Below are 25,916 nucleotides of genomic sequence, written 5' to 3'. Positions count from 1 at the left end.
TTTCTTGAATCTCCTGTTCTTCCAAACCGTCTGTCTCTCAACTAAACTCAATGAATTTTCCATTCAAAGAATATGGCTGGCGACATTACCTCTCAAATGAGAGGTTTTTGGTCCGCCTTCAGGATTGTCAGGCTAACAAAGCCGTCTGAAAGCCTGGAATAATTCCACTCTCAGTTCTATTCTCTTAACAAGTTGCCTTATTACCATGGGGCTGTGGGCACCAGATATCCATGACAGACACTTTCTTTATGTCATGCTTTCACTCATGTTTGATGATGAATGAATTGAATGTGGGCAATTAACAAAGCACACCCACTTCATAGATTTTTACTTAGTTGTCTATTCTTATTTTAGAAATCTCACTCAAATATAACTCACTTTATTTCTTGTTTAATTCATGGGTGTCCAAGTGTTGGGGCCCGAAGCCTCCAGCCAGCTCCCTCTCTGTGAGTTTTAGGGAATAACCATTGAGGCGTGTCTGTGTTTTGAGTCATAAGGTTCTGGAAATGTTTTAACAAATGAACCTGATCTGTTGAGCACCTCTGTTTGCTACCAGCTTTTGTATTCACAGATTTAATGGATGTATAATTGGTTGCTGTTGTAAGTGATCAGCGAGTTAAGTGCAGGCTTTCAGCTAAACAGCCAGTTGGGTTGATGGGAGTGATTGGGCCCAGCTATGTGGAAACCGGGCCGTCCCTTCACCCATACAATTGCACAGTATTCTCCTTCTGCTCACTGAACATGCCTGGGAGGTGTCAGAAGACTGGGTTGGAGGAACTCTGGGGGTGCAGCTGCTTCTGTCTGGTCATCTGTATGATAATCATTAGGTTTGTTTATTTACTTCCATGTGACTTCTCCATAGCCCGGACTCGAGGTGTGGATGGGAGATTAGGGGCAGGGACCATTGGAGAAATAATGTTACACAATTCACAACAACACATCCTGTTGAATGTGTTGTTTACTCAAATGGAATTGGAAACTAATCAACCACACATGTAGGATTGTTGTTGATGGTTGCATTATTGTTTGTCTGTTTCACAATTCCACTGGAGCTCAGCGTGCAAATTGTCTTTAATGAAAAAGGAAATATTGATGCTGGTTATACTCCGACTGAGAGGCATGTCCCCCCATATCTCAGTTGGTGCGGTCCGGGTGCAGTGTTATTGACAGGGCATGGTGGTTGTTGCAGGGGTGCCCAGTGGAGTGGTTAAACCCTCTCTCAGCAGCGAGTGGGTAAGCAGCATTAATCTGGCCCAGCTGGACAGAGGGAAATTCATGATCATTTACACTGACGACATAATCGAGCTTCACGCTGTCCTCCGATGCTAAATTGCTTCCTTTGTTCCACAGGATCTCCCTCTGTCTCTCTCTCTCTCTCGCTCTCTTTCTGACTCTCTCATTCGCTCTCTTTTTCATGTCGTTTTCTGTTATCGGTCATTAAGTGCCAAGTTTCCATGGAAACAGTCAGTTTTGAGGGGGACTGTCTGGCAAGGTGTAAAAGTGGCCCCATGTTCAATATGGAGACTTTACTGTGTCACTCTGCCATCTGCAGGCAGGGGGGCTTTACAGCTTATTTGTGGTGGTGGACATCTCTATAGGAGGGTTTTACAGCTTATCTCTACTGACCCTTAGACAGGACAAGAACGTTTGTCTATACACAGACAATGGCCGTGCACACATGCTGCGCACACATTAGCATGGCGTGTTAAAACGTGTGTACGCAGCGCTAGCTCCTTATCTCCCGGGCCTGGTCTGTGTGGCTGGTCCCGTAATGCCATCACTTTTAAGAGCAGTGACCCTGTTGGCAGGTTACATGGGGAGCCAACGTGGTGTAATTAGGCCTTGCTCTGTGTGTAATGACTTGCTGCTCTCTATCAGCCCAAGCAGACAGCCACACACACTGACAGTCTGGGGGAGGGATGGAGGGGAAGAGAGGTGGAGCAGGGGTATCTCTCTCTCTCTCTCTCTCTCTCTCTCTCTCTCTCTCTCTCTCTCTCTCTCTCTCTCTCTCTCTCTCTCTCTCTCTCTCTCTCTCTCTCTCTCTCTCTCTCTCCCTCTCATTCTCTCTCTCTCTCACCCCCTCTCACCCCCCCCTCTCTCTCTCTCTCTCTCTCTCTCTCTCTCTCTCTCTCTCTCTCTCTCTCTCTCTCTCTCTCCAATGGGAGGTGAAAATGAGTTTCTAAGTCAGTCAAAATCCCCCTGTCACTTATTGAAAGGCACAGGGTTAAATGTTCAATCTGGGGTATTTGGAAAGTAATCCGCGCTGTGAGTTAAATTGTCTCAGAAATGTCCCTTCTCTCTCTCTTCTTTGTGAACACTGAGATATGGTCTGAGTGTGTCAGTGGCAGCACAAAATGGCTGTCATACTGACTGTCACTCAGGTGGGTGCTAGACTTATGTTGTCAGAGCTCCACTCAACAATTAATGTATTATATGAAACAAATATTTTTGGTTCTATACTTATAGTCATTACTCATGGACTAAAAGGACACAAATTATGCCAGCTATAATTTAACATAACCTAAATACATTATGATAATGTGAATGTCTAATATGCATATGAATGTGTAATATGTGGTTTTAAGCATTTTGGGACATGGAGTGTGAGGCTTTTATTGTGGTATTGTGAATCCCCCTAACACCTCTATTTCCCCCCAGCTCAGTTACATAACATTGCCCTACTGACCCCACTCCCAATATTTTAATAGCACCATAAAATCCCCGGTCCCCAAAATTCAGCCCATCCATTTTATTTGTTATTGCCGTCATTGTAAACTGCTTACTTTCATCTCATTACTTATTTTGAATTTCCTGATGTTTTTTCCAGAAGGGAATTTACTAGGGAGATTAAGGATTACTGCTACTTTAACTTACAGAGAGGGCTATATTATAGCAAAGAATGCATTCATTTAAACCTGCTCAGGGTTTTTGGGGAATGGAACGGTTACCAAGAAGACCCAGGATGGGAACTGAGAGAGGAGAGAGATCAAAGATACTGTTGGGAAATAACAACAGAAGGACATGTCATGGGCTGTGTCTCAAATGTTATCCTATTACCATATAGTGCACTACTTTTGACCAGGGCCCATAGGGACTATAGGGAATAGGGTGCCATTTCAGACGCAGCCATGGTCACTTTGGACAGAAACCAGTCAGATGAGAGACAGTATATAGATACAGTACATCTAGATAAGCCAGTCAATTCATTTAGCTGTGGTGTTAACCCAATTACACTGTCCCAGCTTTAGAATGACCTTATGTGCAAATACATTGACTGAACCACAACACCGGGCATCAGTTCAGCACTTAGATTGACAGGTGCAGTGGAGGACTGAGAAGCTGGGAGGTCAGGTGAGACGGGGAAGAGAGGAGGAAAGTCCAGACAGAGACAGAGTGATAGAGGAAGCGAGTGATGAGCGAGGCTTGTTGTGGCGATAGCAGTGGTGTTGCGATGTGAGAATTCAGTCAGGGTGATGGACAGGTGCCATCAGTGGTGTGGAAGTGGAGCAGTAATTAGGGAGATGAGGAGGAAGTGGAGGAGACGCCAAGCAGAGAGCTTCCCGGGGCCATGTCTCCTCCTCAGCAGGGCTAGCACAGCCCTGATACGGAAGCACACATGCACAAACACAAACATACACATGGACACTAGAGGCCGCCTATTGGCTTTGCCACTCTGCAGCCGCTGTGGGCTAATGTGATGGGATGGAAGATGAAAGTTGTATGATTGTGTGTTGGATATGGCTTCTGGCTGAACCATTAGAATGACAGTATATGTGCTGTTTTGAAATGATATGCTGGGTTGGGTGAGGGAATAAGCGAGAGAGAAAGATGAAGAGTGGGAGGCTGAGAGAGAGCGGTGGGGAAGAGGGGGGTATAAGAAATATAGAGAGGATGTTTTGTTGCTGTCTATTTGAGAAAATATACTGGATGAAAAAAACTATTCAGTACCATCAGCAAGTTAATAAAAAGACTGTAGTTTATCTCTGTCTGAAAGACCAATACCTTGAGAGAGAATGGAGGAGAGGAGGAGACTGCTGCTCCCTCTCTCTCTCTCTCTCTCTCTCTCTCTCTCTCTCTCTCTCTCTCTCTCTCTCTCTCTCTCTCTCTCTGTGTCTCTCTCTCTCTCTCTCTCTCTCTCTGTGTCTCTCTCTCTCTCTCTCTCTCTCTCTCTCTCTCTCTCTCTCTCTCTCTCTCTCTCTCTCTCTCTCTCTCTCTCTCTCTCTCTCTCTCTCTCTATCTATCTGTCTCTCTCTCTGACTCTCTCTCTCTTTCTCTACTCTCTCACAATAAGGCGGTTATGAGTGTATCTGTCTGTCTGGTAGTAGAAACAGGCAGACTGGCTGGCTGTGGGGGAGTTTGTTTCGTTGAATACTGTATGTTACTTCTCTATGACCATTTGATTTTGCTGAAAGGGGATAATTAATGGGAGTAGTTACAGTAAGTGACAGCTTGCAGAGTCCATCTGGCCTCGTTTGTCAGTCTGTGCGTTTGTATGTGTGTGTCTTGTGGGGGTGGGGGGGGTGTTGTCAGGTGATATTAGAGAGCCCATTCACACTGTTGTGGAGTATAATTTGGGTTATGAATGAGATCTGAATGAGGAGGAACTGTTCTAGAAGACTCAGTCCTTACAAGGAGCTGGCTGCAGCTGGACTATGCTAGGGTATGAAGGAGGAGTTGGACTGGTGCCACGATGTGAGTGTGAATGAGGTCTGGCATGTAGCAGTCAGACAGGTACGTAGAGGGAGCTCTCCACTCATTACAATCAGCACAGTGCCAGTCAGTTAGTGTTAGAGGTTGTTCAGTAGCAGTATAATTCCAGCTGGCAGACAGACAGACATACAGGCGATGGTGATGGATACAACCTGTGAATGGGTGTGGACATACAGGTGGATACAGTGTCCCTGTCTTTGGTTCCGCTAGGTAGATCTGACAGAGTGTTGTGTACACAAGGGCCTGACCGTGTGCCATAGTGCTGTGTGTGTGTGTATGTGTGTGTGACTTGTCTACTTTGTTCTTTATCCTAGTTGACAGTCCCTCTGATCATGTTACGCATCATGTTCTCTCTCTCTCTCTCTCTCTCTCTCTCTCTCTCAGTCTGTCTCTCTCTCTTTGTCTCTCTCTTTCTCTCTCTCTCTCTCTCTCTCTCTCTCTCTCTCTCTCTCTCTCTCTCTCTCTCTCTCTCTCTCTCTCTCTCTCTCTCTCTCTCTCTCTCTCTCTCTCTCTCTCTCTCTCTCTCTCTCTCTCTCACTCTCCTCTCTCTCTCTCTCTCTCTCTCTCTCTCTCTCTCTCTCTGTCTCTCTCTCTCTTTGTCTCTCTCTCGCTCTCTCTCTTTGTCTCTCTCTCTCTCTCTTTCGCTCTCTCTGCTGTGTCTCTAATCTAAGCCTCTCCCTCAGGGCTAGTGTGTGTAAATATTCAGCCTGTGATGAGATCCCAGAATGCATCATGCTCAGTGTGTTTGCCTCAGTGAACCAGCTTTGCAGTTGATCACTCTGGCTTGGATCACTGTTGAGTTGAAATCCTTTATTTGGACCATTTGAGTCAAATTGTTGAGTTGTTTTGGTCCTTGGCAGATAGGCCAATGTCAATGTGATATTTCCATGTATGTTTTTTGGTGCTGTTTTTAGTGGTGGCTGGCTGGTTGTGTATGCGTTGTGGCATGTACACTGACTGTACAAAACATTAAGAGCACCTTCTTAATATTGAGTTGCACCCCCATGGACTCTACAAGGTGTCGAAAGCGTTCCACAGGGATGCTGGCCGATGTTGACTCCAATGCTTCCCACAGTTGTGTCAAATTGGCTGGATGTCCTTTGGGTGGTGGACCATTCTTGAAACACACGGGAAACTGTTGAGCATGAAAAACCCAGCAGCGTTGCAGTTCTTGACACAAACCGGTGTGCCTGGCACCTACTACCATACCCCGTTCAAAGGCACTTCAATCATTTGTCTTTCCCATTCACCCTCTGAATGGCACACATACACAATCCATGTCTCAATTGTCTCAAGGCATAAATCTCCTTCTTTAACCTGTCTCCTCTCCTTCATCTACACTGATTGAAGTGGATTTAATAGGTGACATCAATAAGGGATCATAGCTTTCACTTGGATTCTTAATGTTCTGTACACTCAGTGTATAGGTTATGTAATTACAATCTAAATTGAAGATTGATTTAGTGTATGTGGCAGGGTTTTTTCTTCACTTCAGTGTCAGTGCAGAACACTCTGAATGACACATTAGGGCCAGCCAACTTAGCAGTCAACTGTCCTGCTCCGTCTCACTGAACTCCTCTGGAGGCTAGCGGCGTCCCTGACTATTCTGTGCTCTCAGTCTTATTGAACTCTGACGTCGGTCCTGGCGGTCCTGGCGTGTTGTGTCTTATCGAGCTCCTCTGGGGGACTGCCGAGCCGTGCCGAGCCGTGCCGTACCGTTGGTTCCCCCTGCCTGTGTTCTCTCTTATTGAACTGTTCCCGGGGCCTGTGGATGCTGGCTCGGTCTGCTCAGCAGAGCCCACTAATATTCCTTAATGATGTGGCATTTGTCTCTGTCACCCTCAGCCGGCACCAGCCAGACGCCTTCTACTGTGGCTGACTTCACAGAGCGATAAGAAGTCCTGCTGCCAGAGAAACCAGGAGAAAGCCCCAACAAACAACTCTCTTTTCAAGAAAGCGGGAGGCGAACAGAATTGTATTTTTTCTTTATTTTTTATCGTTTTTCTGTTTCTGAGATAGTGAACGTAGAGGTGTTTGAAATTATTTTGCCGCTTTGGCAACACTTATTCAGAGAACTGGAGTAGAGAGTCGCAGAGGGGGAGAGATGGTGAGTTGGAATTGGACAAGCAGATAACTGTGGCTCTCTGATTGGATAAGGATGTTTTAACAGATTTTCTGGAGTGTCGCCACCCCCCTCTCTCCCCATCTGTGTGTTTACACTCACACACTCGGCGCTTGGCACACAGGAACCAGTTATCATAGCTAATGATCAGTGTGTGAGTGCACCACACATGTCTATGTGTGTGTGTGTGTGTGTGTCTGTGTGTGTGTTTGTGTCACTCTCATGACTGCCAGGGAGAGCATATTGGCTTGGATTGGCATGCCCGCTCTCTCAGATCCTGTGTTAGTGTCGCGAGCAGCCGGCTCCATTGGCCCTAACCACACTGCAGAGCCACCACAACTGCCAGTTTCCTCCTCTGCTGTGTGAATGACAGTCCTACCCAGGAAACTGTCTGGGCATCATAGGGATGACTCAGTCACATCACTGATACCCGTGTCTTTTTTCTGTGAAGTCAGTCCAATTCACACATTTCATTATTTGAGTTTCTGCCACTGCTATGACATACACCCTATTTCAACAGTATTCAATTTTCCTTTTCTGAATAAATCCCAAAATAAATCACCAGTCATGTCTAGGGTTGGCTACATTGAAAGTAATGAATGCTGGTCAGAGTATGTCAGTATGGTTTTAGATGAAAACTTCCTGTAGATCAGTCTCCCACATCGCTGTGGAGGAATGTTGGCCCACTCTTCCATGCAGAACTGCTTTAACTCAGCGACATTTGTAGGTTTTCAAGCATGAACTGCTCGTTTCAAGTCCTGCCACAACATCTCAATTGTCTCAATACATAACTTCAAATGTGTTGCTTTTTAGCCATTTTCATGTAGACTTGATTGTGTGTTTTGGATCATTGTCTTGCTGCATGACCCATCTGCGCTTCAGCTTCAGCTCACAGACGGATGGCCTGACATTCTCCTGTAGAATTCTCTGATACAGAGCAGAATTTATGGTTCCTTCTATTAAGTTGTCCAGGTCCTTAGGCAGCAAAGCATCCCCAAACCATCACACTACCACCACCATGTTTGACTGTTGGTATGAGGTTGTTACTGTGGAGTGCAGTGTTTGGTTTTCACCAGGCATAATGGGACCCATGCTGTCCATACGTTTGACCCATCTGTCCATAAAACATTCTTCCAAGAGTCTTGATGATCGTCCAGGTGCTTCCAGGTGCTTTTTGACAAACTTGAGCCAACTTTTAGGGCAAGGTGGGTCCCATTATGTCTGGCAAAAACCAAACACTTTTAGGTTCTAGATAGCACCATTTCTTCTAAGAGTGTAGTTATAATGAATGCGTATCTCATAAAAAGAGGATAATAAAATGCAAAAGCTCGAAGGCTACTGATGCAGGTCTACCTTCATCCGTTTTTTGTTTGTTTATGTTCTGAAGCACGTCTCCAAACTATCTGAGTGTGAAGACTGTGTCTGTAATGGCGGCTGTACGATTCCCATGAATCTCAGCGAGGAAGAGCCGACCCACAGAGCACCGCCACACATTAAGGGAATTAATATTGATTTAAAAACAAATTTGACATGGTTTTTAAATCGACTTGGAAAATGCATCACTTAAAAGAGCCAGGGGTTTGCAGTCTGTCAATGGAGCGGAGCAAACTTCACTCTTGTTTTATGCTTTAATACGATTCCACTAATGGCTTCTACCACTTTGAGAAAAGCCCTCCGCTCAAATGGCATGTGTGCACGCACGCACACACACGTGTTCACCTGATTATTGGTCTGTGGCTGTGAGGGCTGCCTCATCTTGCACTGGGTGCGTGTGTATGTGTGTTAGTGCATTGGTGAGTTATACAGTGCAGGCTAATGACTTATCCTGGGTGGGTAATTGAAGCATGGAATGAAGGAACCAGAAAAAACTGGGGAATAGAAACACCAGTCTGTTTTAAAACCATAAGTCATAAAGGAGAGAAAACGTATGTCTGCATATACACACAGCAGAGTGTTCAGATCTTCCTTGGGAAAGAGCTCTTTCTGGATAAATCAAGGTTCAATACAACATCTCCTTGACCATTAAATGGCTGCCTTTGTAACCTAACAGTAATCTATCAGAGGACAGACACAACAAGACACTATAAGCAATCTAGCTACAGTGTTTAGTTGGCATGGTTGGTGCCTGTTCTTGGCTCATCTCCATGAGGGCCAGGGGAGGGAGAGTAGACCGCTACTGGCTGGCTCTCTGCCCACCCACCTTTTAGCCTGACAGTGATGGATCATGGGTGATGGAGGCTGACATTTTCCTCCTCTAATCACTGCACGCAAAACACGTAAATCTCACCATAAAAATAGCTAATGTCAGTGATAGATCTATATTACCCGTCCACCCCTTTTCAGGAAGTAACAGAGGAAGTAAATCAGACTTCTGTGGTTGTATTTCACTTTTATTAATGCACCAATCAAGAGAGTGGCACATTCCCACACATTGACTTGAAGGAGGCAATGGGGCTGCTCCTTAATACACAGACATGTACTGTACGTAGCCTAATCACATAACATGCACATGAAACATGTTCACGAAATAGTCCCTTCTACAAGCCCACCAACGCATAGTGAGGGTGGTTTTGCGGTGTGAATGTGTGCCGTGTTGCACCACAGTGTAGTGTCTTATAGGGCAATCAGGATCAGTGTTCAACCCAAGGGAGGTTGCCTGCTGTGGACCACAGAGCCTGTTTGTCTGTCTGTCTGTCTGCCTGCCAGAGCCCCGACTCAGGACTGCTGCTGAGGACTGCTGAGTCAGGTGAAACAGAAGATTCTGGGAGAGGAGGATAATCTCCCCAAGTGCATTTTTTTCTGTCTGGTTCTGAAATGGCATCCTATATCCCCATAGCCTATAGTGTAGCACTACTTTTGGCCAAAGCCCATGAGGGTGTATACAGCCTCTCTGTGTGACCAAACATCTGTCATGATTCTGGCTTCTGGTTGGCTGTCTGGATCCTGGTCACAAGCCTCTCTCCCTATTACGTTCGTCATCACTTTCCACTAAGGGATCTTGGACATTTAGCTTGTCTTTGTATTTAGTGGCTGGCTTGGTATTACCCCACAAACCTCAGCTGGTTGGGGTGCACTTTTCGATAAGGACAGTTCTGTCCTATTAGCTACAGTAAATGACCTGCCAAGTATGTGCTATGTTGTAAATGGACAGCATAGCAATGGCCAATGTTTTCGTGCCACTTTCAAAATAAACATTGGCTCTTATGACCCAGTTCATCAACTGATAGACATTTTAAACTGACCTTTGACTCCTGTGTTCCCTTTGTAGATTTACAATGAGAAGAAGAGCCAGTTTGATATCAAGAGGAACAATCCCAAGGACCTAGTGGAGAGGGTGGCACGAGACATCGCCAAGCTGCTCACTAGCAAAAGGAGAGCCCTGGAGGTAAGATGATGCTACTGCACCTGATAGAGAGGGGGGGGATAGTTATTTCCATATAGGAACATGCTGGAGGGGTTAGATTCAGATCTTCTTAAAGGGTTGGAGGACTTATGAAGGGAACGGAATGTCCTTAAAGATAGTTGTGCTATTCTAGAGACTGAAGGGAAAGTTCCAGAGAGGAGGGGAGTGTTAGGCTGTCTAACAAACCAGTTAATACGTTTGTTTCGCTCAAATCGGCTGTGCATTCATATCTGCAGGACACTGAAAGCACAATTATATCTAACCATATCTACATTTGATAATCAGAGTTTGTATTCATTATATTAGAGCTTAGTTGGGGGAGTTTCTGTAATGTTGTAGGCGAATGTCCTCTGAATCAAATTAGGTTATTCACACAGTGAGGGTAAACACACAGACACACACACACACATAGTGCACAGATGTACACATAGAGGAGATCTAAAGCCTACAAGAAGAGTGGAGCCACTGAGCCATACTGCTCTGAAGGGGGATGAGAGAGAGAGAGAGAGAGAGAGAGAGAGAGAGAGAGAGAGAGAGAGAGAGAGAGAGAGAGAGAGAGAGAGAGAGAGAGAGAGAGAGAGAGAGAGAGAGAGAGAGAGAGAGAGAGAGAGAGAGAGAGAGAGAGAGAGAGAGAGAGAGAGAGAGAGAGAGACAGAGACACAGAGAGAGAGAGACACACAGAGAGAGAGAGAGAGAGAGAGAGAGACACAGAGAGAGAGAGAGAGAGAGAGAGAGAGAGAGAGAGAGAGAGAGAGACACAGAGACACAGAGACACAGAGAGAGAGAGACACACAGAGAGAGAGAGAGAGAGAGAGAGAGAGAGAGAGAGAGAGAGAGAGACACACAGAGAGAGAGAGAGAGAGAGAGAGAGAGAGAGAGAGACACAGAGACACAGAGAGAGAGAGACACACAGAGAGAGAGAGAGAGAGAGACACAGAGAGAGAGAGAGAGAGAGAGAGAGAGGGAGAGAGAGAGAGAGAGAGAGAGAGAGAGAGAGAGAGAGAGGCGGTGGGGTGGAGGGAGGCTGTAGCCTACTCCTCTCTCCTTCCCTCTGTGCTGCCCTCAACGGGGCCTTCAAGGCAAAAGTGCTGCTGTTTTCACCAGCCAAGCCTCTTGAATGGACAGTTGAGGATATATTTTAACAACACGGTGTCTTACAGGAGAAGGCACAGTAACCCTGAGCATCACAGCACAGCCTCTTAAAGGGACAGGCAGCATGACTAATTCTGTAGCACGGACCCTTAAAGGGGAAAGGTACTGTATCACAATGTGCCCCATAGTCGTGCCGTGCGTGGGAATGAAATTGGACTGGCACTGACCTTCCGGCCCATTTTGGCAGGGTGAGCTCAGTGCAGTGCAGTGCCGACGCCTCTCCCCTCCCCATTCCTGTGTGCCCATCGTGCCCTTGGTTCCCATCCCCCTGTTGGCCTAACCTCCTGGACCACATTGTCACCTCACATCCCGTCTCCACTGCTCACTCAGTAGGGAGGAGAGAAAACGAGGTGAAAAAAGAGAAGGGATGGAATGAGAATGTCCCCCCGAGGCTCGGGAAAAACCAGGGAAATGATGTTCAGAAATTCATGGATTTAAAAATGAGCAATGAGGGAGAGAGAGATGGAGGGAGAGAGAGAGGAGAGATAGTGAGGTAGAGGGAACAAATTAGAAGAGCACAAGGAAACGAAAGAGAGTAGGAGTAACAAGAGGGAGGAATACGCTGAAGGAGAGAACAGAGGATGGAGATAGCCAGGGAGTCATGTTGTGGTCATTTAAGAACACAAAGCTCATAAAACTGTTAATTTGTTTCATTTTGCCAAATTATAAATTCTTGCACTAAACAGAAAATTCATGACCTTACTGAATCAATTCTAAGTATTCATATATAGTGTGGAACCAGACTCTTTACATGCTGACTAGACCGGGCACGCGCATGCGTCTGTTTGCGCCATCATGCGCGTGTTGATTTTGTCCGTCCTCGCCAGATGCGATCAGGACACGCAGGTTGAAATATCAAAACAAACTCTGAACCAACTATATTAATTTGGGTACAGGTTGAAATACAGTACATGAAACATTCATGGACATTTAGCTAGCTAATTTGTCCTGGGATATAAACATTGGGTTGTTATTTCACCTGAAATGCACAAGGTCCTTTTTTTCTGGATCTTTGTAGAATTTTGACCCATTTTGAGTCACACAAAATCATGTGTTCTCTACTCCGATAATTGATCCACAGATAAAAAGGGAAACCTAGTTAGTTTCTAGTAATCTCTCCTCCTTCAGTCTTCTTCTTCTGTGGACTTTATATGGCGGTTGGCAACCAACTTTGACTGGAGTGTGGACCTCAGTTAATCTTTTAATCACCACGTGGTTATATGCTCTTAAAAACCAATGAGGAGATGGGAGATGTGCAGTGTGTCAAGCGTCAAAAATAGAACCAATTCTATTTTAGCGCCTGGCTACGCAGATGCTCGTTGAGGTGCGCGAGCAGTTTGGATTAAATGATTGAATAACATGTATGTGCGGCCGGTGGGGTTGGCATGTTACGCAGAGTGTAGATAAGGGGGTCTTAAACTCATATCCAGGTTAGTGCTGCTTTTTATTCCAGACAATTTCTACTTCCTCCTTAATGGTTATTTACTCCCATGCATTCTGAAACTATTAAGTTCTTCCCTAGGGTGGTCATACTTTAGTGGACTGTGGAGAGTCTATGTTCATTCTACTGATGAACAAATACAAAGTGACTCTAAATGCTTAGTTCCAACTACTGGAAATGGAAACAACCTCATATACAGTCATGTGAAATTGTATCCCGTATAATACCACGTCCCACTGGGCACAGACGTCAATTCAACGTCTATTCCACATTGGTTTAATGTAATTTCATTGAAATGATGTGGAAACAAAGTTTTCAACCAGTGTGTGCCCAGTGGGATGCTTTGAAACAACTGTATTGTGTGTTATGGTCCATCTGTCTCCTCTCTTCACTTTTCTTCTCACTCTCTGATGTTTTTGGCAGCATTCAGCATAAATCAGGGATGTCCAAAGTAAGATGTTGAGTTGTGTTGTCAAGCAACATGATGAGTCACTCTTCACATGTTAGCCATGAGTTTTAACGAGCAGGCCAGCAGTGCCAGGAGCTCCTCCAGAATGATACAGTACAGTAATGAACTAAACCCTGGTCTGAACTCTGGATGCATTATTCTGTTACATGAAAGGAGGCCTCAATAACCAACATCCTGTGGAATAGAGGAAGAGAAGATAGGGTGGCAGAGACTCAGATATGCGCTTGTGTGTGTGTGTGTGTGTGTGTGTGTGTGTGTGTGTGTGTGTGTGTGCCTGTGTGTTTCGCAAGGGTGTCTGCGACAAGTGTGTGTTATCTGAGCAGGAAGGCACACACCTGCACAGCTAGCTTTACGATAGGCGGTTGTTTGACAGCCTTTTAACAGCTAGCATGAAAGAAAACAGAGCCCTCCATGTAACCTGTTGGGTGTATAAAACGCCAGACAGAAGTGATTCCTGTTAGAGTGCTCTGGGCCTGCCTCTCTCTTCCCGGACTCCTTTGATTACATCTCCTCTCCCTCTGATCTGTCACAGCAGCAGCTGGAGGTTCAGTTGGGCCTCTGTGTCCCTGTGAACCAGGCCTGGTGGATGTTTCGGAACATCCACCAGGCTGTCAATCAAAGCCTATATGCCAAGGAGGCAGCATCACAAAGGTGTCGATCAGGGACTGTTGGCTGGGATTTCTCAAAGCACAATGAGAAGGACCTAGAGCTACACAGTGTTACGGTCCTGTTACATTCCGATCAGTGAGAGTAGGAGCACCAAAACAACCATTGTGAAAGTCTGTCTGGTGATTTCACAGAAGGGCCTGTTGGAATTGAAGAAGGGACCAAGGTTGATCCAGTTATACACATCTTTGTACGTCTCCACTAAACAAGTTATAGTCTGTCAATGAATGGATGTCTTGTTTTATACACATATCACTTTTCCTGGGTATTTCTTTTCATGGTTCACCTTTCTTTACACCAGACAGACATGGATGAGTAAGAACTAACTAAGTTCCATGACAACAAGTAGGACATGTTGCTTTCAGGTATCAACCCACTGGGCAAAAATCGAATCAAATGAAATTGTATTGTTCACATTAGCCGAATACAACAGGTGTAGACTTTACAGCGAAATGCTTACTTACGAGCCCATTCCCAACAGTGCAGAGTTAAAAAGTAAGACAAAGATTTGCTAAATAAAAAAAGGAAATAGTAGCACAATAAAAACAATAATTATGCTATGTACAAGAAGTAGTGTAAAGTACTTAAGTAAACATACTTGAAAGTACTACTTAAGTCGTTTTTTCTACTTTACTTTACTATTTTTTACTTTTACTTTTACTTCACTAAATTCCTAAAGAACCATGAAAAACAGCCCCAGACCATTATTCCTCCACCACCAAACTTTACAGTTGGCACTATGCATTGGGGCAGGTAGCGTTCTCCTGGCATCCGCCAAACCCAGATTCGTCCGTCGGACTGCCAGACGGTGAAGCGTGATTCATCACTCCAGAGAACGCGTTTCCACTGCTCCATAGTCCAATGGCCGCGAGCTTTACACCACTCCAGCCGACGCTTGGCATTGTGCATGGTGACCTTAGGCTTGTGTGCGGCTGCTCTGCCATGGAAACTCATATCATGAAGCTCCCGAAGAGGCAGTTTGGAACTCGGTAGTGAGTGTTGCAACCGAGGACAGACGATGTTTACGCACTACGCGCTTCAGCACTCGGCTACGTTGAAAGTCACTGAGCTCTTCAGTACGGGCCATTCTACTGCCAATGTTTGTCTATGGAGATTGCGTGGCTGTGTGCTCTATTTTATACACCTGTCAGCAACGGGTGTGGCTGTAGACAGCTTTGCCTTGTAGACAGCTTTGCACACTCTTGGCATTCTCTCAACCAGCTTCACCTGGAATGCTTTTCCAACAGTCTTGAAGGAGTTCCCACATATGCTGAGCACTTGTTGGCTGCTTTTCCTTCACTCTGTGGTCCGACTCATCCCAAACCATCTCAATTTGGTTGAGTGCGGGGGATTGTGGATGCCAGGTCATCTGATCCAGTACTCCATCACTCTCTTTCTTGGTAAAATAGCCCTTACACAGCCTGGAGGTGTGTTGGGTCATTGTCCTGTTGAAAAACAAAGCCCAAACCAGATGGGATGGCGTATCGCTGCAGAATGCTGTGGTAGCCATGCCAGTTTCATCATAGCGCTTGATGGTTTTTGCGACTGTACTTGAAGAAACTTTCAAAGTTCTTGAAATGTTCCATATTGACTGACCTTCTTGTCTTAAAGTAATGATGGACTGTCATTTCTCTTTGCTTATTTGAGCTGTTCTTTCCATAATATGGACTTGGTCTTTTACCAAATAGGGCTATCTTCTGTATACCCCCGGTACCTTGTCACAACACAACTAAGTGGCTCAAACACATTAAGATGGAAAGAAATTCCACAAATGAACTTTTAAGAAGGCACACCTGTTCATTAAAATGCATTCCAGGTGACTACCTCATGAAGCTGGTTGAGAGAATGCCAAGAGTGTGCAAAGCTGTCATCAAGGCAAAGGGTGGCTATTTGAAGAATCTCAAATATCAAATATATTTTGATTTGTTGAACACTTTTTTGGTTACTACATGATTCCATATGTGTTATTTCATGATTTTGATGTCTTCACTATTACTCTACAATGTAGAAAATAAGTGTGTTTGTGTGTCTGTGTGTGTGTTGGAGTGTCATTGTAGTGTTTGTGAGTGTGTGGGTAGAGTCTAGTGAGTGTGCATAGAGCCAGTGCAAAACTATTAAGATACAGAAATAAATAATACAAGGGGTCAATGTAAATTGTCTGGGTAGCCATTTGATTAACTGTTCATCAGTCTTATAGCTTGGGGGTAGAAGCTGTTCAGGTGCCTTTTGGTCACAGACTTGGCGCTCGGGGACCGCTTGCCATGCGGTAGCAGAGAGAACAGACTATGACCTGGGTGGCTGGAGTCTTTGACAATTTTCAGGGCCTTCCTCTGACACCACCTGGTATAGAGGTCCTGGATGGCAGGATGTACTGGGCCGTACGCACTACCCTCTGTAGCGCCTTGATTGAATCAACGTTGTTTCCACATCATTTCAACCCCAAAAATCTATGTGATGACGTTGAATCAACGTAGGAAACTGATTGGATTTGCAAAAAGTCATCAACGTAAGGGCTTTTCATCTTTTTTTTTTACCCAAGTTTTCACCTAAATCCAATGACATGGTGATTTTTTTTGTTGATTTCACGTTAGTTGACAACTCAACCAAATGTAAATCAAAACTGACTTCTGTGCCCAGTGGGAAGGCTTATGCTTTGACTTAATTTCTACAGCCAGGTGATGCTGATGGAGAATTAAATGTTGTGTTGTTGAAAGTTCAGAGTGGAGGGTCAGAAGGTCTATATGGAGGATGATTGATCATGTTTAGGTATAGGGCTTTGTATTATGATAGGAGACCAGATTAGGTGGAGCAGGGGTAGGTTTATGGAAGGGTCAGGGTGCATGGGTGGATAGGAGGAGGGTGTGTGGTTGTGTGTAGTGTGACGAGAAGGGTTTAATGGCGGGAACCGGGTTATTTACCGCCCAAACCCACTCCCTTTCCCCTGCATAAATAATTAGGAGGAACCGGTAAATTATAATAAATTATTTATCTGAACAGCGTGATGTCAAATGGAAATTATTATTATTATTAAATTATATGCAATGTCTAAATCTGTCTTCATACAGCCTTCTCTGCTCTGCGATCTGCATGATCAATAATCAACGCTCAGGGTGTGTGTGTGCGTTGTTGTACCCTACCGTATTTACTTACACAAAGTTGGCATAAATTAAAAGCGCACGCATTGTTTATGCTAAAACTGTACACGGGTCCTTCAAATGCAGTTAATACGGTGTCACGCCCTGACTCAGGGGACGCTTAAATGTTGAGTCAGGGTGTGTATATTCTTTGTTGTGCGTTTTCTATGTTTATTATCTAGTATGTGTATTTCTATGTTGGCCGGTGTGGTTCCCAATCAGAGGCAGCTGTCGCTCGTTGTCTCTGATTGGGGACCATACTTAGGCAGCCTATTGGCACTATTGAGTGGTGGGATCTTGTTCCTTGTAAGGTATGTTGTGTGTGCTACCTTGGACTTCGTTTATTGTTTTGTCAAGTGTTTATTACGTTAATAAACATGTACGTATATCACGCTGCGCCTTGATCTGACCCGTCATTCAACGAACGTGACATACGGTAACAAAATTGGCTCCAACTTTTGAGCCACCGGCAAGCCTACCTGCTTTTAATAATTCAAAAAAAAAATGTTTGTATGGTAAAGCTTTACAAAAATGAATGCCAATGAGGCCGAGTGCAAAACCGACCTGCTGAAAATCCTGTCTAAAGAATTCAGCCTGTTTGAAGCAACAAACAACAGGTCAAAATGCCTGCAGTACCTGTTTGAGGCACTCGCCACGATCCAGGCCACCTCCATGGAGGCCGAGAGAGCCTTCTCAGTCTGTGGCCAATTTGTGACTAAGATCAGAAACGGCCTGAGTCCGGGAAGCATTGATGCACTGTGCTTTTTGAGAGCCCACTTCAGCAGATTTTTTTTTTGTTAAACAGGTACGACCTATTGCCTATACCATGGTTGGGTAGGTTACTTTTTAAAGGTAATTTGTTACAGTTACTAGTTACCTGTCTAAAATTGTAATCAGTAACATCACTTTTGGATTACCTAAACTCAGTAACGTAATCTGATTACTTTCAGTTACTTTTGGATTACTTCACTTGTAAAACACAATGAAGAAAATCAATATTATTAACAATTTAACAACATTTATTGCAGGATGTTTGCGTCACTAAGCAGAGCCACATTAGAACACATCACAAAACATTGTGACAAAAATGTACTTAAGCCCTGTATAACTGCCTCTAACATGCGTCCTTCATCCTGATCTTGTCCATTTACACCTATAAGATCTGATCACAGTCAGACCACAATGCATCTTTTAATCATGTACACATGTCTAAAAATGTGGGCACAAACACAATGCAGGACAAAGGATATATGTTAAAACCAGGTGTAAGTAAAGGCTTAAGTAACACAGCAACATGGATGGTGCTAAACACTTATCCCACGGGACACCAGTACAAAACAGTATGAAAATGTATGCACTCACTACTGTAAGTCGCTCTGGATAAGAGTGTCTGCTAAATTACTAAAATGAGAAATAGAAATATGAAGAAATTTTTTTTTTACAACATGCTCAGTGTAATCACACATTTAGTCCACCAAGTAGTTTTTAAAGTTTAAGCAAAAAATGTGCAGCTAGGTGCAATAAATCCACATATCAGACATGGCATTGTAGTACGCCTATTCTGAAGCTAGCCTACTCAGATGATTGAAGGCAGAAATTGCTGCTGTATCACAGCAAGAGGACATGCTCTAGATGAGCGTCAGACATCCTGTTTTCACTGAGGGGTAAACAGGTTTCCAGCATAGCTCAAAAGGCGCTCAACTGGGGCACTGATTTATCTTAGTTAAAATAGATTTAATTAGCAAAATTGTTAACACATTAGTACAATAGCTAACTTAACATAACATAACTTGTTATGATATCTTGCTAACTACAGTAGCAAGCAACAGTCAGAGCAACCTTAAGTGAGCAGCATACCACATAGTGTAGGAGAGTTGGCAAGCAAATTAGCAAACTAAACAGGCTAGCTAGCTAGAAATCTGACTAACTATCTAGCTAGTACTCTCTGAAATCTCCGACCTATGCTGGAACATTGGTAACATTGTGAAGACAACCTGTCTGTCTAGAGACTAGCTAGCTAAGCAAGCTAACGCGGAACACCTGCCGATCGTCATCCTTACCTCCAAGTGTTTCTTCACGGTCGAAGTCGAGTCTCTGAATGTCGACAGCAGCTTTACCATGGGAAAACATAGTTTGCATTGAACTGTTACATTCCTGCCTTTTTCTTCTTTGAACACAAATTGTTATTTGAAACGCCATCCAGAAAATGCACTGCGTTGGCGCGCCATACCTTTTTCTTTTGTGACCGTGTATGTTGCTCAGGTGGGAAGATCAAAGTAGCACTTTTTCGGTTAATGACTGACGTTAATATGAAAGGTAATTAAGAAAACAGGGCAATTGTTTCATGGACATTTTTTTCCTGCAAACATCCCTTCTAAATTTGCAACAAATTCATGTGTACACTGAGTGCACAAAACATTAGGAACACCTGCTCTTTCCATGACAAACTGACCAGGTCAATCCAGGTGAAGGCTATGATCCCTTATTGATGTCACCTGTTAAATCCACTTCAATCAGTGTAGATAAAGGGAAGGAGACAGGTTAAAGAAGGGTTTTTTAAGCTATGAGACAATTGAGACATGGATTGTGTATGTGTGCCATTCAGAGGGTGAATAGGCAAGACAAAATATTTAAGTGCCCATGAACGGGGTATGGTAGTAGGTGCCAGGTGCACCGGTTTGAGTGAGTTAAGAACTGCAGTGCTGCTGGATTTTTCACGCACAACAGTTTCCCGAGTGTATCAAGAATTGTCCACCGCCCAAAGGACATCTAGCCAATTTGACAGAACTGTGGGAAGCATTAGAGTCAACATGGGCCAGCATCCCTGTGAAACGCTTTCAACACCTTGTAGTCTATGCCCCGACGAATGTAGGCTTTTCTGAGGGCAAAAGGGGGTGCAACTAGGGCTGTTGCAGTGACCGTATTACCGCCACACCGGCGGTCACGAGTCATGAAGGCAGTGAAATTCCACATGACCATTTAGTCACGGTAATAAGGCTTCTCCAAGCTCTGATGCTGCTGATGGTCATTAGTAGCCTACCAAACTTGCTAACTGCCTGGTACTCAGCACTCTGTTGTCCCTCTAATCACTCTGACGTCAATGCAAATGTATTCGAAAATCTAATCAAACACTTAATGAGAGCCCATGAGCTCATGTTGCGCAACATTTCTATAGGCTATGCAATTGTGGGAGAAAACAGAGTGATGGCCTCTATTCAAACGAGGAGGATCCCATCAGCTTTCTATAGGCTAGGCCTACTATATTTATTTCTCAACTTTCCTAATATTAAGCACATTGCTTCTCTTTACAACAGGAGTATAGCCTACCCGGCTGGCATGAAAATGAACCACAGGAAAAGCATCCTCCATTTGCTATTTAAGTGGATAGATGACATGTATTTTTTCCCGCTGCCCCTGTTTCGATACAGGTGCATGATAATGGTCCATTCTAAATCAAAACAAATGTCACATATATTATTTAATATATGTAAAGACAAGATTAAATCAAGAATAGTCTGATGGGTGACAATATTAGCCTATCACTTGTGAATGATATATTATCACTTGTGAATGATGCCCAGCATAAGAAACAATGCCTTTTTTTTGCGACTTTTTCGAATCATAGTCGCACACCTCATGTAGCCTAGCCTATAGGCCTATATGTTTTAATAAGGTTTGTTTCACAACTAAAGTGGCCAAATAACTTCTTAAAATTAAGCACATTAATCCGCTTTACAAGGGTTGTAGAGCCTAACTGGCATACATAAGCAGCGCGTGAGTTTCATGTTTAGGGAAGATAATTTTCACCATAAAAATGCACCTTTATAATAAAAGCATACATACATAATTGCATTTGCGGTCACTTTGATAATGGTGTTTCCCGCTAATGGAACATTCACGCTTATAGCCTACTACCATGTGCGCATTGCTGCGCTTATGATGTGAAGAAATAGCCTAATAGTTTATCAATATTTTAAGCTAAACATTCTGATCTGTTGCGTCAGCCACTATGCATAAAACATGTTTTTTGATGCTAGTGGTTGTATTAATTTGGGATCTATCCCATCCCACAACTGTCCCAGACTTGATTTGGAATATTTATTTATTGCACAGAATAGAATAGGTCGAATTTTGTACTATGGGGGATAGTAGATTGACGTAGGCTCGTGATTTTGCTGTTTGTTAGGCCTACTCATCTTGTTGGCTGACGAAAAGTAAATGTGGACAGTTCTTCCAATATCTTCAATATGCACCTCGGAATTGGATAAGGATGCGCGCAGTTGCGTCCCCGATGTGTCTGTCTTCACTTGTAGCCTGTGAGAAAGACCCGATCACGTGATGGAGTGCGAAGCACTCAGGGAAAAGGGCACAACGGCCACTGGCCGCAAAAGGCAGGGATTTTTTGGGGGTACATTACGGCCACACAAAGGGGATGCTGCCGTGAAATTCTAGGCATGATCAAGTGCTTGTCAAATTGTGAATGAGTGACTGATGTAGTGTGTACAGCCTGCACAAAAAACTAAGCAGAGCTCATGCCTTTCAAGCAACTTTTTTCAAATAATCATTAGAGTCACATCATGCAGCCTTACAATGTATTAAAAATCAAAACATATAGCCCAATGTTTGTAGAACAACTTAAGTTACATTAATAACTCTAAATTAAGCATATAGGAAAACCTATTTCTTTGTTAACCGCTCAACACAGAATAGCCGCATGTGCGCACTCCCTCAAATTGTTTGGAGAAAGTATCCTTTCTATTTTATTCCGCTTTATTCAATTGTATTCTTCATACTATAAAATATTGCCACGAAATTCTAAGCAAATCTTGTCTGCTAAATTAACTAGTGTAGCCCACAGCCATTTGGCATAACCAGATCAGGACCTAACATAAGGACAACTCAGAGTATGCTATTCTGTTCTTCTGAAATATACATTTTCTTCATATCATGCTTCTTTAAACCTGTCTAAAATAAATAATGGATTTATTGTGAAGGTGTAGGCTATATTACATGGATTTATTAGACTTTTGAAAATGTAGATGTTCCAAAGGTCTGCATCAGTGGCTTGTAGGCTATGTGTGGAAGCCAGGAGATGCTAAATGTGTTTATGTTAATTAACAGTCAATTACCGTGAGACCGACAGTTATTTGCATGTGAGATTTTTTTCGTTGGTATTATATGCTTTTAAATTGAACTTCCAGTTTGAACGGGAATACTGGGAAGCCTGGTAATGTCTTGCAATTTTCTCCGGAAGGAACATTTCTCTGGAAAATATTAAACCCTAGTGAGGAGGATACAGTAAGTAGTGGGGGGATATTGTGCAAATATGACGGAGATGCTCTGTGACTCTGCCGTCCTACTGATTGTGAAGGAATACAGGAGCTCTGACCGGACACTGTGCAGGGATGGCAAAAGTGCGCTTGACAGAATTAATCAGTCACTCTGAGTAAGCCCTGGCCTGACCATGGAAATCAAGACGGCACAGACGGGCCAGGGTGGGGTGGATGGGGACAGCTCTATGTCATCTGTCATCGTGTGACACATAAATAAATAATTTACAAAGACAAATGCACACACACAGGCATGCACACATTTGTGTGTGTGTGCATGCCTGTGGCGATTTTAACATGAAAATGTTGGTGGGGCAAACTCAATAAAAAAAATGAATATGCATCAAAACTACTACACTACAGACTACACATCGAATGCACCATCATAATAACCAATACCAGAAATGAATTTGAGCCACACACACAAGCCTTATAACCTTTGGGTTATGATCAGTTCATAGGCTACTTCCCATATCTTTAGCTCTAATTGTACGGAAGACCAAGTCAAGCATATTTTTATAGAGTAAAGTTTATATGACTTTAGAATCAATTTCAGCATCGGTCTGCAGTATTGTTAATCATTGTTTGAGTTTTGGAATGCAGCCCAGACAGTGCAGTTATGTTTGCCTGCCTGTTAACAAGATGCTCCGGTTAAGAATAAAGTAGCCAAGTTTATAAAGCTACTCCCTTGCTTCAACAATTGTATAGTTACAGTTCCATGGGTTATTACAGTCTAACATCAAACATTAACAAGACATGCTGTATCTCGCTACCTTAAACAGCTTATAGCCACTGCTTCCATCCAAATCATTTGTGTTTAATCCCTCATTTCTTTAAGGCTTTCTTTTCATGTTCAGTGGCTGATGTTTTATATCTACATTTGCTAGGAGACAGTCGACATAATTCATTATGACTTTTCAGCTAGCTAACTAGCTAGAAGATGATAAACAACTTTGAAGTTGACACATCAGTCCAATCAGCTACTGGAGATAAGACATCGATTTATACGTGACCAATGACATTGAGCCTTCTTGGGTGGGCACTACTAATGGACTGTATCTCTATGGCAGCACCAAAGGGGGCTGAAGCTGCCTGACCATACCAGTCATGCACTGTCCCAATGAATTCACTCACCCATCCAAACCTTTGAGCACATGGCAATCATTCGCAGCCAATTGCACTCAACCAGAGAAGATCAACAAGGGCTTCCCTCCGCAACAGAGCACTGAGTGAGGCTGAAACAGCTGCATTAGGGAGCTGCCTTACTCATAGAAAATTCACCAAAATAACAATACAAACGGGGAAGTGACCGCAAATGCTTTATTAGGTCAAGCGATTTTTTAAACATAACATTGTTTGCTGACTGATATGTTATTTGTGACATGATTGAATGCTAGAATTACATGCAAAACAGTGCCATCTCCTGGATAGTGGTGGGCTGCCCTGAATGACGGCTCGCCACTGTGCACGGTTTACCGAAACTTCAGTAAGCCTACTTTTTCGATACTAGAACATGAAAAATGGTTCGGTACTCTAATTTGTGTTACTTATGTCAAATCATTTTCGGTGGTTCTGTCAAATGTGTCTCACGTCGTAAACTGATTGAGAGGATCAAGTGTGTCTATCAGCGTAGACGATGTCCCCTTTATAGCGCAAGCGCACCGTGCATGCCTCTTGCCTGCTCCACTTACTCGTTGCTAAAGCTAACTCTAGCCTGTCCCGAGGAACCACTGCACTGGGAGTCTGGGCTGCATCATGTGAGCTCCCCACTCATGCTGCTCAGAACATAACGCACTTGAATAATGTATTAAATGCAACACGCCATGTAGAAATGTTGAAACTTGTTAATGATTGTTCGCAAAACAATGTCCATACAGGCTAGAACACTTTACAATGCAAAAAGATACCGGTATCTTCCAGCTTTGTAGGCTAACTTTCCTTGCTAGCTGACAGCTAAAGCTAACATAATTTCACTACCCTTGTACTTTGTTTGTGATAATATGCAAAACATAATGCAGAATATGCTGATTTAAAAGCTGATTGTCACTTAAGCACTTAATCGTCTCACCCTCACATCTCTCCCTCCCCGAATGAACTGACTGTGAATGTGCCTTGTGAATGACGTCATTACTTGGTCCTACAGATCCCTTTTATAAAATAATATATTTTTTATTCTATGCAAATGTTGTTAATCAGTAAAATAAAATAAGTCCCAAATGGGAGGGAAACAGATTGTTTGTTATCTGTAGCCCCACGAAATCGACTAAAACAATCTCAATAACTCAATGCATAAACACACTCCTATTGAATATGCATTCAACTGTATTGTGAATAGGCCTAGGATACATCTTGATTTACCCAGTTTATCAATAGAGATTTACCATTCTTTTGTTATGTAGTGAGATTGGTGAAAACAATATGATTGTATAATGCTTCATTAATGCATACATGGCCGTCTCCTGAAAATTCTTTACATAAAAAATAAAAAAAATGGAATGATTTTGAATTCAAAAGATGCCCATTGATTGAACAGAGCAGTTGATCAGTAGATCAAGTGCCATCCTGTGACCTTGGCTAATACACCTTCTTTTTTTGCTATGGTATCGTTTTGGTATCGAGTATCGTGATACTAAACCTGGTATCGATATCGAAGTCAAAATTCTGGTATTGTAACAACACTACCACTTGTCGCACACACCACACACACACTTGTACACATGCATAGACACAATCCTTCCTTCCCACCTGGATGCACGTACACAAACACACCTACCTACACACTAACAGATTCTCAGGACATTGACCGACTCCTAAGAGGTCTGCGGTGGTCGAGGATTTGAGTCTGCATCCCAGCAAGTTTTCAGACGCCTCAGCGACTCGCTTTAATTGGACAGGCACCCGGCACGAATCACCAATTTCAAACAGCTAAATTTAGCCCTCAGTGATTTAAAAAGCCACAGACTAAAAATAAGCACACCATTACACAATTGTATCGCTACTACTTTACTATGTAGTAGAGATTTCAAAAAATTTCAGAGTGGAATAGCCCTCAGTGGAAGTGCACAGATGTCTGAGTGAGTGTTGGTGGAGTGTGGTTGTAGATTCAATTGATGCTGTTGGGGAGGTAGTATCATCTGGAGGAATAGGCACAGGGCTGACTATTGGCTATGACACTGCTGGAGGATCAGCGGGATGGTTACTGCTCTTCCTCTCCCTCAGGTGACAGGTGAAAGGAGTCTGTTGGGTTGTGTTAGCAAGATGTCTCTCTGCTCAGAGTTTTCTGATGATGTGTTTAATCTCAGTCTCTTAGTAATAAGGACTTGAGTGCTTCTTGTTCTCCAGAGGTATATAATCTCTAAATCATAAAGACTAGTTCAAAGAATACACAGACTATTCCCAACAGCACAAACATGACAGCAGCTGGCGAGTTCACAATGAACGACGACAGCACCGACGGCCAACAATTATGTCTCTCCTGTTGGCGTTAAG

General features: G+C 43.5%; 1 protein-coding gene across 3 annotated transcripts in view; it reads left to right on the top strand.

The window, feature by feature from the left end:
• Positions 1–25,916, top strand: part of cacna2d2a (calcium channel, voltage-dependent, alpha 2/delta subunit 2a) — a 237,646-nt gene that overhangs the window by 46,151 nt on the left and 165,579 nt on the right. For all 3 annotated transcript variants that reach the window (XM_041892774.2, XM_041892773.2, XM_041892775.2), the window contains exon 3: positions 10,101–10,217. In XM_041892774.2, the coding sequence (XP_041748708.1) occupies positions 10,101–10,217 (117 nt within the window). The remainder of the gene's footprint in view (positions 1–10,100; positions 10,218–25,916) is intronic.

Source organism: Coregonus clupeaformis, chromosome 12 (genome assembly GCF_020615455.1).
Source record: "Coregonus clupeaformis isolate EN_2021a chromosome 12, ASM2061545v1, whole genome shotgun sequence".
Classification (NCBI taxonomy): Eukaryota; Metazoa; Chordata; class Actinopteri; order Salmoniformes; family Salmonidae; genus Coregonus; species Coregonus clupeaformis.
Note: the sequence above shows the minus strand (reverse complement) of the source record. Positions and strands in the feature narration are given on the sequence as shown.